Source organism: Peromyscus californicus, unplaced genomic scaffold (assembly GCF_007827085.1).
Source record: "Peromyscus californicus insignis strain IS unplaced genomic scaffold, ASM782708v3 Scaffold_8__1_contigs__length_139910024, whole genome shotgun sequence".
Classification (NCBI taxonomy): Eukaryota; Metazoa; Chordata; class Mammalia; order Rodentia; family Cricetidae; genus Peromyscus; species Peromyscus californicus.
This window is the reverse complement of record NW_026294606.1, coordinates 97,075,561-97,087,777: the sequence shown is the minus strand read 5'-3', so window position 1 is coordinate 97,087,777 and position 12,217 is coordinate 97,075,561. Positions and strand designations below refer to the sequence as shown.

At 42.8% G+C, this 12,217-nt stretch overlaps 1 protein-coding gene across 2 annotated transcripts in view; it reads right to left on the bottom strand.

Annotated features, from left to right (window-relative positions):
- The window catches only part of Adamts18 (ADAM metallopeptidase with thrombospondin type 1 motif 18), a 149,706-nt gene that overhangs the window by 133,741 nt on the left and 3,748 nt on the right, over positions 1-12,217 (bottom strand). The window contains exon 3 of one of the 2 annotated variants that reach the window (XM_052728758.1): positions 10,163-10,476. In XM_052728758.1, coding sequence (XP_052584718.1) covers positions 10,163-10,476 — 314 coding nt within the window. Of the gene's footprint in view, positions 1-10,162; positions 10,477-12,217 lie in introns of those variants that run through there. The other variant, XM_052728759.1, reaches the window with a different exon arrangement.

Sequence of the window (12,217 nt, the reverse complement as noted above, 5' to 3'; positions counted from 1 at the left end):
AACTGATAACTGCCAGGTGATGGAGAACTGAGAGCTGCAAAGTATGTGATCCACGGTAGCTGGCTCACATTCAAGGGATGGCCCCACACCTAAGAGTATTGAGGTAGTACAAATTGGCCTGGATTGCTGCCTATGTAAGAGGACACTAGGTCGGGTGGGAAGGAAGTAGAGGTGGATCTTGGAGGAGTTGGGGAGGGGTGAAAATGACCAAAAAAAAAAAAAAACAAAACTCCAAAGGCGGGCATTTTTTTAAAATCTAACTGTGACTACCATGACAAGGATATCCCAATACAAGTGCCAATGAATACAACGCTCCCCCCCACAATAAATTTATAGCACATACAGGGTACAAATACACAGAGTCGATGTAGAGTTTAAAACTGGTACCTGTCAAGTCCTTAGTTCACTCTGCACCATCCTAGATCCTCTTTGCATTAATCCACCCATGAACATATCAAGAAAAAAGAGGAGTTTTGTTCTGTTCTTGTTCTGATGAGCAGAGCCATTAATTCAATGACGCCTCAAGTCTTACAGACAGGTGAAGGCAAATAAAGCCTAGAACCCCACACACTTGTTCTTAGCCATGACACATCTGTGGCATTAGGGATGGATAAGTCAGATGAAATGACTAAGTTAGGAAACCCAAGGAAATATCTGAATCACCTGGGACTCAGGAGGCCCTGTTTGCAGAAGGAAGCCAAGAAGAGGAAAGTTTGGTTGAGAGAATAATGGAGGAGGATGTGATTACATCGCTGGATGGTTCAGGCTCAGCTTTGCTGAATGCTAGCAATTCTAGTGGGAAAGAAGGAGAGAGGGAGGGAGATAGAAAAAGAGGGAAAAAATGGGAAGAGAGAATGGAGATGGGGAAGGATGGAGGAAAAGAAAGCAAGCTAGGGAAAAAAAATGAACGGGAAAAGGACAGAAAGGATGGATTTGAACCATTCCAGAAACACGCACATTTATATACATAAGCATACACATACACATGTGTCTATACATATGTGTCGAGAGCGCATGTAATTGTATAAATGTATATATGGTAGTTTGAATGAGATATCCCTCATAGTCTCGGGCACACTTAGTCCCCATTGGTGGTGCTATTGGGTAGGTTTAGGAGGTGTGGTCCAGCTGGAGGGAGCACATCACTGGGGGTGGGCTTTGAACTTTCAAAGCCTCAAGCCATTCCCAGTTCAGCCTTTCTTTTTTTTTTTTTTTTTTTTTTTTTGCTTTTTCGAGACAGGGTTTCTCTGTGTAGCTTTGCGCCTTTCCTGGAACTCGCTTTGGAGACCAGGCTGGCCTCGAACTCACAGAGATCCGCCTGGCTCTGCCTCCCGAGTGCTGGGATTAAAGGCGTGCGCCACCACCGCCCGGCCAGTTCAGCCTTTCTGCTTGCAGTTCAAGATGTGAGCTCTTAGCTGCTCCAGCTGCCGTGTGTGGTGCCTGCTGCCATGGTTCTCTGTTATGATAGGCGCTTGTCTCTCTGGAACCATGAGTCCAAAAAAACCTTTCCTCCTATAAGTGGAGTTGATTATGGTAATTTTATCACAGCAGTAGAAAAGTAACTAATACTACACACACACACACACACACACACAGAATTTATATATACATATATACATATATATATATAGTATAGTATATCATATATATCAATATATGTAGTTTGAGACAAAATGTCCTAAACACTGCAGTCCCAAGCAGTTCAGATAAAGCATACACCACTTGTTCTAATAATTGCTGTATAATAATGATTATTATTGCAAACATTTCATTCGGAAAAGCACTTGCACTCAGGCTGTTGAAAGGAAGACACAGCAAGCAGTAGGCTTCTATATTTAGGTGCCAGTCAACACACTAGCATTTAAGATCTAAAGTGACAATTTCTCTCTCTCTCTCTCTCTCTCTCTCTCTCTCTCTCTCTCTCTCTCCCTCCCTCCCTCCCTCCCTCCCTTCCTCCTTCCCCCCCCTCCCCCTCCCCTCTCTCTCTTTTAACCAGGCACTTAAAAATGACATGGAATAGTAAATACAATGGTTCAGGTCCTACTTCTGAATAACCTGCTGACTCTGTATATAACCTGGGTGTTCACGTTGAATAAAGCAGACAGTCTCAAAATTGGCCCCAATGGGTGCTGACTGGTAACTTTCAACTTTTGTACTGAAGTGTGACATCATGATGGCACTCAGAAATTTTAGGATCTTAACAGAACTGATTTTTAGGTTAGGGAACTTGATCATCCAGGGGGAACTGTCATGGACATCCATACAGGATGTTTCTTGTGACCAAATATTTGTAAGCCCCACAAGTGAGGTCCTATCCACACCCTCAACTTACAGTGAGGAAGTCAAGCCCACAGTGGGTGAGTGATGTACCTGGCTGTGCAGGTAGTGGAGGGAAGAGCCGGCTCCTCAGAGTCTGAAGAGAGAAACCTGTGATCTACGTGTTGATCCCCTTCCTCCTCCTAACCCCCATCTCAGCCTTCTTTCTTCTATTATTTTCTTACTTGACAAAATGTTTTCTTTCCCTACAAAATCCTAAACCTTCACAAGAAGATTGCCAATACCAAAGAAAGTCTTTTCCTGTTCTTACAGGCCTGCCTGGAAAGGCTTCAGGACAGGGGGAAAAGAGTTCAATAGCCATTTCCTGCCCAGACCACCTCCTAGTTCAAAGTCAACAATCAAGCAGGGAACAGCTACTGTGTGACAAATTCAGTACTTAGCCCCAGTCTCCCTCACCCTCTGCCAGCGGCCATTTCCACTGAACACATGAAAAACCTGCGGCCTCAGGAAGCAAGCTCAGGATGCTGGGATACCCAGGATGCCCAGCCAAGGACCCTGGAGTCAAATACGGCCAACAGAATGATCCAGAAGGAATGGTACTTAGTGGCCATATTATGAAAGGCAGGTAGCAGAGAGGAAGGCTGGGCCCTTCCAGCTTTCCTGAGAGACCCTTCAGGCTTGCCTTGGCTACTTTGGAGTCCAACTCTCTGGCAAGAACTTTAATCTTTGGAAAAATTTTTTTTAATTTAGCTTGGCCTTTTGCTCAAAGCGTTGTTAAAAGCAAATAATTCTCTTCACAAATCATGTCTTAGGAGAGCACAGAGGAGAGAAGCCAAGAAAATAAAAGGGTCCTTTTACCCTTGATGAATTGAATAATAGCCTAAGAAAACATCTTTGATTTGAGCCAGCCTATATTAAAAAACATGTAAATACAATCCAGCCTAATCTGTAATTTCACATGATCCTCTCAAGTGACCATGACGTTCCAAGGGGGTAGATGTAATTCAACAACGCCTGCTAGCTAACAAGGCCCCACAAAGCAGCAGAGCCAGAGGCTAAGGGCATTTAACTTCAGGCCTTTTATGAATGGAAATTGGCTTTCTAAAGATGACGTGGCGGCAGGCAGTGACCAGCGACAGACAACTCAGTGACAGCTTCCCGAGTTATAAAATACTTTTGAAAAGGAGACATCAAAGCTCCCTACCGCCTATTCAAATCCAATGGCTTCGAAAGCTCCTCGCAGGGACCCAGGCTCTCCTGAGAATGGTCACCACAGCAATCACAGGCTGCAAAGGCCACCACTGAAGAAAAGACACAATGGGACATCGGGGCAGCAAGCCACGGAGCAGACAAAGGAAAGAGAAAGGGAAGGAAAGCAAGCGACAAAGTTGGATGGTGCACCAGGAATCCAGGCTAGAAGGGATTCTTCAGCCCGCCCTGGCTGTGGTACCCACTGTGCCGGGAGCCTCGGATAGAGTGAGGAGCCAGGACAATGAGCCAACACCAGACAGAAGATTTAGTGGCAACAGCAAATCAGCCTTCCCTGTGGTCAGCTGGTCTTTGCAGAGATTATCACAAGTCAGCAGACCCATGCACTATAGAGCTGAGCAGACCCGCAAGGTCAGTGACTGCTTGTGTGTGGGTTATGTTTCCACTTGGTAGCCATGTGAAGAACAGAGCTTGGTCTAGATTGAGTTTATTAAGCAAAAGTGTATTTCTCTAGGCAGAACAAACCATGGTTATCTGAGAGGTCGGGTACCAATAAGTGCAAAATGACCTTAGGCCCAGCAGTTATTCTTTACACCAAAACAGGGAATCTTGGTATAAGATATCAACCAGAAGTACAGTTTTAAAACAGTTTAGATTGGTCAGGCCAGTATTGACTCCTTCTTTTAGAGATAGAAAATACATGCTAGTGTATTAAAAGATATGAAATGGTCAGTTACATAGGATGTAACAGTTACACACAGCCTGGGCCACATGAGACACTCTCTCTCTCTCTCTCTCTCTCTCTCTCTCTCTCTCTCTCTCTCTCTCTCTCACACACACACACACACACACACACACACACACACACACTCAGGCACACACGGGGTTCATGTGAAGAGAGGTGAATTGGCTCTGGATATAGCACTCAATTGATAGAGTACCTACCTGCCTAGCATGCACAAGGCCCTGAGCTTAATCCCTAACATTACATAAAACCAGACATGATGGTGTCTTCTGGTATTCCAGCACTCAGGAAGTGGGGGCAAAAGGATCAAAAGTTCAAGGTCATCCTCAGCTACATAATAAATTTGTGGAAGCCTGCGTGCTTAACTTTCTTTAAGCCTAGTGGCGGTGAAACTCTTAACCCTAGAGGTTTTCTTCACACTTCGGATACAATACAGAATTGAGGATAGCACTATGGTCTTGTCACCATGAACCTACGCAGAGATGTTCTTCAAAAGGGGGAAAAAAAACCATGACCAAACATGCTGGAAAAAGTCTAAGTTTAAAGGGAATTAAAGAGTTACAGGTGATGTAGGACTTTCTGACTCACTGACGTGCTCATGCACGCGGTAGTGCTCAGGGGTGGTGTCTGGGCCTACCTTGCCCAGCCTCTCCCTTTCCTGAAGCTCTAGCTTGTGGGCTCTTTGCTCCTGAACTGTGCTGAGCCACAGCTTAGTTCAGATTAAGATGGGAATTTTTAGGTCTAAGAGTCCTAGTGCTGTTTCTCTTGCAGGTGTGTCTAATCCACAGCCCATGGGCTATTTATAGCAAGCATAACTATGAATCCTAAACTTACTTAACATATTAGGTTGGTGTGTGTGTGTGTGTGTGTGTGTGTGTGTGTGTGTGTGTGTGTGTATGTATGTGTGTGTGTGTGTGTGTGTGTGTGTGTGTGTGTGTGTATGTGTGTTTGTGGAGAGAGAGAGAGAGAGAGAGAGAGAGAGAGAGAGAGAAACTGGATACATGTCAACCATGGACTTTGTAGATGACAATGTCCTATTACAGTGTCAAAAACATTAGACACTAGCCTGGAGAGATGGCTCAGCAATAGATAACTGTTAAGAATACTTGCTACTATTTCGGAAGACCTGGGCTTGGTTCCCAACACCACATTGAGGCTCACAACTGCCTGTAACTCCTGTTCTAGGGGAGCCGACATGATCTTCTGTCCTCTTTGGGCACTGCATGCACACATGTACATACGTGTGTGCAGGTTCAAACTCAATACACATAAAATAAACATAAATCTTGTTTTTAAATAAAAGGTTAGACACTTCTGTCAGTGTGTTAATGGTGTGTGTGTGTTCTCCTCATTCACAGCTTTACCGTCTGTGATCAGAACGGTGTCTACCATGACAGAATCAATGAGTTCATGTAGCTTTCCCATACAGCCCCAAACACAAGTGTTCACAGTAGCTAGTTCTCAAATACTAAATACACCAAAATCATTCAGAAAATTATACATTTCTGGGGCCAAATTCGAGTTGGAAAAAAAGGGATCCAAAATTTTAGCATGTCAGACAAAGCTCATCATACTCTACCAAGTCACTTTTTTCTTTTTTTAATTAAGAAAATTTTTTATTCATTTTACATACCAATCACAGATCCCCTTCTTCCCTCCTCCCACCTCTCCAGCCTCCCCCCAAAACTTTTTTTTAAAACTAAAAAGAGCCCTAAAGTAGAATGTTTTAAAACAGTAAAATCTTTGAAGAAAGATACGATCTAACAGAAAATGGAATTAAAGAACACAGTGAACGTGCAGAGTTGGTCAGTTTCACAGCAAGGTGAACAGCCTTGGCCATTGTCACGACCTTTCTCGTCACTGCAATGGGTAGAGGCAGGGGCCTTCAGGGAGTAGAAAGGACATATGTGGAAGAAGGAGCTGAGGACTAGGTTAATATGTGAGCCCGTGAGTCTGGGACAAAGGCTGCAAGTCCAAAATACACTCACCGAGTTTAACGTCACCAGGTGGAACGGGCAGGCGTGACCCAGAACAAACATTCAGGATTAAAATCCAAGAATCACATGCAGACTTAATGGCAGGCAAGATTCACTTGTTCCTGCTTTGTGAATTATTGAAAGTAAGGGAACAACCCCCATGAACTCCTTAAAGTGAATTCTGTTGGCTTGGCATGGTAGCTGTACATTCCAAGAAAGTATTAGAAATCTTTTAAGCACTGGGTAATTTTGAATTATTCGGGGAAATCCCCTGCTAGAAAAATTCCAGCTGGAGTGTGTATGCCTACCTTCCTGCCTACAAGAGGACTATATGTATTTTACTACTATAATCTTACTACCTTTCATGTTTTCTTCTGAGGTTTCCTTAACAGTCTAGGTAGAAGCTCGCTTTCCTGCTGGCACTTTGCCAGATCATTTAAAGGTGACTGATTACTTTCCTATTACATTCTGCAAGCACACTGGGATATGGCTACCCATCTAAAGGGATCCCGAAGCCAACAGTCTAGATCTAGTCTTAAAGAAAACCCAGACAGAAGCTTGCCATGAAGCTTCACATTTCACAGTGTCATTCACCTCCTATCGGTGTCTGGATCAATTGATGAAGAATGGGCATATCCTCTGGCATGGTAACTTTCTGACCAGTCACTCCAACAAGCCTATGAGACACAAGTCCATCTGCTGAACCCTTGGATCACCTACAAGGGTCAGAATCCATCACTGCTGCTGTCAATTAATCTTAGGGGAGTTATGAGCCTCTCTCTTGACCAAAAATACTCCATAGTATCTGTAGGTAGCTAGAAGAGGGAAGACATGGCCATTCTCTTTATGCTCATCTCTCACTGCCCTCTCAATGTGGTACCTTTAAAGGATTTCACATAACTTGCTTTTTCAAAACCAAAGAGATGATATCAGAATTTGATAGCCACAGTAAGGAGGGTACTGAGCTAGTAAGGGTGTTCTGCTTAGAACCCTTGTTTCTATCCACTGAGAAAGGAACACACATCACTATTTAAGTTGAAAACATGTATTCTATATCTTGTCTATATACAGCAAAGAGAACATTAAAGAAAACATATAAATAGCCAATACACCTAAAGGTGGTGCTTCACTCGTTAACCATCAGAAAGATGTAAATTACAATGTGGCATCTGATTCACACCTGCAAAATGGCTAAGATGGAAAAGGCAGATAGTGTCAAGTATTGGCGGGAACAGGAAGCATCTAGAACTTCCCCACATATTATTAAGTGTAGATTGGCACAGCCAATCTCGAAAAGCTGATTCACAACACCTGTTAAAGCTTCACCTATGCCTACCTGGATACAGCAACTTTACTCTTAGGTATCTGCCCCACAGAACGAGAACAACAACAACAAAAACAAGCAAACAAACAAACAAACCATTATGGGATCCTCATACCTGGAAGTACATTATGATTCTATTTAAGGAACAATTTTCAATAAGCATAAATAAATCACATAATTTGTTAGGACAAAATGGTCACCTCATGCGGACAGTAAAGAAGGCAGGAACAACTGAGGACCTTCTTGGGGCACTAACAATGTCCTGTTTGATCTAGGCTCACAAATATGGATATAAACTTTGTGAATGTTAATCAAGTTATAACTTTAGTCTTTGTGTTTTTCTATATGTACATTCTAACATTTCTATGCAGATATTACCATTCAACACAGGTTACAAAATTAATATGGATCAGAGTCACCACTTGCCAGTGAGCATTCCATCCTCTCTCATCTTGTTTCTTACTGTGTGGAGTTTAAGAATTGCACAGGTGTTTGGTGGGGGAATGGGAAAGGGATGGTAGCAAACTTCGGATAAATAAATTTGATTGTTCCCCGCCTCTTACCTAAGAGGCTCTACCAGGGTCAATAAATTAGATCATCAGAATCTGATGCCTGGAGATTGTAATGATCTCAGAAGTCATCTCACTTAGCTGATGAGAGCCAACCAAGGTCCAATGATGTCAAGGTAACTAAGTCCATACACCTGACTTGTTGAAAAGTAAGGACAACCTGCGCCTTCCACAGGACAGACCTCAATGTCAGTTGCTTCTTTCACACTTGTGAAGGGGGGAAAACTTTAACCCATTTCATTCTCCTGCCTTAGATGATAATTTGTTCCCGAAAGATCACCTGATGTCTATTCATGAGATAACTGATCTGAATCCTGACCACCCAGAAAGAGCAGAATTCCGAGTACTGAATGTGGAGGCTACATTTTGTAAAAATGAGAAAAACTAGAGACTAAAGGAGCACTTCACACATGAATCATTTCCTCTCAATAGGCCTGGGGTAAAAATCTCTCCAGTTATTACTATTTTTATTACATTTTCAGTTTTTACTTATTTTGTATAGATGGTGTATGTGTGTGGGTTTGTGTGTGGCACAGTAGGCATGCAGAGGTCAGAGGAGTTGGTTCTCTTCTTCCATTAAGTGTGTCCCAGGGATTGAACTCAGGTGACGAGGCTTGGTGGCAAGCCTCTTTACCTACTGAGCCAACTCATAGGCCATAGTCCCCGTTTTAGAGATGAGGAAACTCAGGTACGAGGAGAACCCTACTAGTTGGTGCTGGTTTGACAATGGGAATCTGAGCTTACTGCTGTTAATTGTATGAGTGTTTGGAATGAGATAGTCTAAGGCTCTGTGGTGGAATGAGTAATCTTTGAAGACTTTCAGAAACTGGAACAGGCAGAGAGAGGGAAACACAAGGAAACTGTGCAAAAACAGTAGAAGACTCATTACAATAAAACAAAAACTATGTGTCCATGCATGTGTGAGCACACATGTATGTGTGTAACCATGTCATAACGCGTAGGAAACTGATGAGCCAGTCATCATTCAAATGAATCGAGATTAGTTGGGAATTGCTAACTCATTGTTTTATTTTGTAATTTAAACACACTAAAGAATATAGTGACTGTGGTTATGGTTTTGGCTGGATTTCAGGACAACACTATGTAAAAAGTTGTAACTGAAAAATCTTAACCAGTGAAGAATAGGGGAGCCCTCATTCACTCCCAGTCCACACCCCAAACCACACCTCTTGCTTAGCCAAGCTGCATCCCACATGTACATCCCAAAAAAACTCCCAATTGGGTTTTCTCACATGTTCCTTCTTCTGGCCATGCCACAGCATGATCACCATGTGTCTCTAATACCAACTCTGCTGTCAGTCTGAAGATATTTTTTCAATGTGACATGAAATGAAACCTAGGATGCCATTTACTGCCTTGTATATTTGATTGGATTCTGAGTATCGTTTACATGGATATTCTTGGCCTGGTGTTTGACATAGAAAGATTATACAAAAAGGAAATCATGCTTGTCCCAAGTGCTTTAAAAAGGCCTGCCTCCCCGGGTACCGCATTTATCCTGCTAGTCCACACACACCGCCCCATATTCTAGGAGGATGCCTTCTGTAAGCAGTGCACCACCAAGAGATTTTTAGAAGAAAAACAAAAGACCCCCCCCCCATTCCATCAAGTTGAAGGTAGGTTAACTCTGGCTACTGAGTGCAATTTTAGATTGAAATGCAGTTTTCCCCTTTCGAAGCAATGGAGACGCATGTAGCCTGTTAGATTTATAGAATTCCTGGTCTCCCAAGACTTTGCAAAGCGAATGGCATCCATCAAATTAATTTCCTTGGGGATCGTCTCAAACATGGAGAATGAAAGGGTCCAGGCCATTAAACATCAAAAGAATGCTCTAAATGCTCATTAAAGTTCTATTATATTTTCTTTTTTTTTTTTCAGAGAGCAGATTAGATTAATTCAATTGAGAATATTATATGTATCAAAGCTGACAGTGTGAATGTGTGGAATTGGCTGGAAGAGAGCTTAATGCTGCAGACATCTGTTCATTCAAGTTACACAAAACACGAAAAGCATGAGCTCCATTAGACTGAGGCAGACTTACCAAGCCGGCACACGTAGACACGGCAACAGAGGACGAACTGTCATTTCTGATAAATCCCTGATACAAACACTGCTGCACCTCAGGCTCCCGAGTCTCTGAAGCACCGTCCTTTCCAAGTACCTGGACTATAAAGTGACTGCCCAAGATCGCCGAGGGCGTAAGCTCTAAGTGTAGATCCTGTCCAAATGCTGAAAAGCGGTAATGCAGGCAGCTGCTGGCACCGGGTGCCGAACGCCTTTTCCTGTTGTGCAAAATGTCGTGTGAGATATATGACCCGCCCGAGTCCACTTCTACTGGCGTGACAAAGACGTAATCTGTAATGGAAAAATTAGGCTGTCAGCACCCAGGGCCCACGATGCCAAAGGGTCAATTTCCAGCAGGCTGCCCCAAAGCCCACAAAAAAAAATCCTTGTTCCATGCACCTAACAGCGAAGAAAATTCAGAGAGGCTCGTGTGCACTGCATTCTGTGCCACCGGGCTCTGCCAACCTAAACTCCTATACAGCTACAGCTGTGGAGGGGACTCGGTGGTGAAGCCCTTGTCTAGCATTTAAGAAAACCCTCCCAAACCTGTAAGCTAAGTGCAATTTTGATCAATTTCAAAGATATTTGGGTGAAAGGTCAATATTCTGTCTGAAAAGAAATACAGGGACTCTTCATGTATTAGCCATGGAGCAGCTGTATGTAATTGTTTATTATTCTTACTATTTCTATTATCATTGACAAAATTTAATCAATATATAGCCACAAAGGTTAGTAAGTGGGAATTTTTCTTCTGGGAGATTGTTAGTTTTGTTTAGGTTGAACTGGGGATGGAAACTTTTCTGGCAGAGTTCAAACTGCAAATAACTCACAAAGTGTGCAGCTTCTGATGATTCCTGGGCTCATTAACAAGGGGCAGTCAACTCTCTCTTCCAGTGCTACTACACATGAGAACAGGATGCCAACACTTGGATCTCCTTTACTGTTTCAAGCAGCTTCCACTGGGGACTCTCCTGTTTAATCTGAGGCCTAAAATACAACCTAGGCAGAAACCCGCCTCCAAACCTCAGAAGCATCCTAGATAGAGGCTGATGTTTTAAACTGCTCAGACATGTTGGAGGGGGTGTGGCGGATCAGGGACACCTGGAAAGGCATGTTTAAAAATGCCTTCCCCCTGGCTCCCCTGAGCAGCACTAATTGCTGTATGATCTGGGGGTGGGTGTGTGGGGGGCTGGACAGCTAGGAAATAATTTGCTGTGGGAAAGAGCAAAGTCAGTACACTGCTTTCTTTCACAAAACATTGGAATTGAAAAGCATCGTCCCAGAAGATGATGTGGAGCATGCCCTGTGCACATTTAAAAAAAAAAAAAAGTTCTGGGTTTCCACTTTCGAGGCACAGAATGGGAAACTAATTTGGAAAGTGTTTAGAAAGATTCCGAACAACTAAGAGGCATGTTTGAGTCACTTGGGTCCTTGGCTCCCAGAGGAGAAAAGGAAAAAAAAAAGAGAGAGAGAGAGAAAAAAAAAAAGGAAGAAATTTCCCTTCACTGAACAGTCAACAATAATGAAATGAAACATCATTTAGGAGACGCTAAGGAATCAGGAAGTCTTACAGTGTATAGGGATCAATACGCAATATTCTAATTAGGCTGACATTAGCAAAGAAACCCCAATCTTACAATAATGTGCCCTGTTTCTTTCTGGACCACTTGTGACTTTTTAAGGCGTAACCAACTCTTTATGGCTCTTTTCACTCTCTCTCTTTTAAACTAGAAATACCCTATCATTGCCATATTTTTCAGAAAATGAAAGGAAAAATGTGTTTCCCTTAAAATTGAGCAGGACACGTTTTAGTTCTCAAAAATTCCTGATATGTTGCTCTGCAGGTATGTAGCCTTTGATTAAAGCCAGCCTTTCTTGCTTTCTTTTTTTAAAGAGAAAACTTATTTTCTCCATCTACCAGAGTCAGAGCTGACTACATAATAGCCATTTCCGACATATGTTCCAGACAGTTTCTACAGTTAGTGTTTCTTACCTCCTCGTGCACAGCCATCTGAAACTCCACCTGCACTTA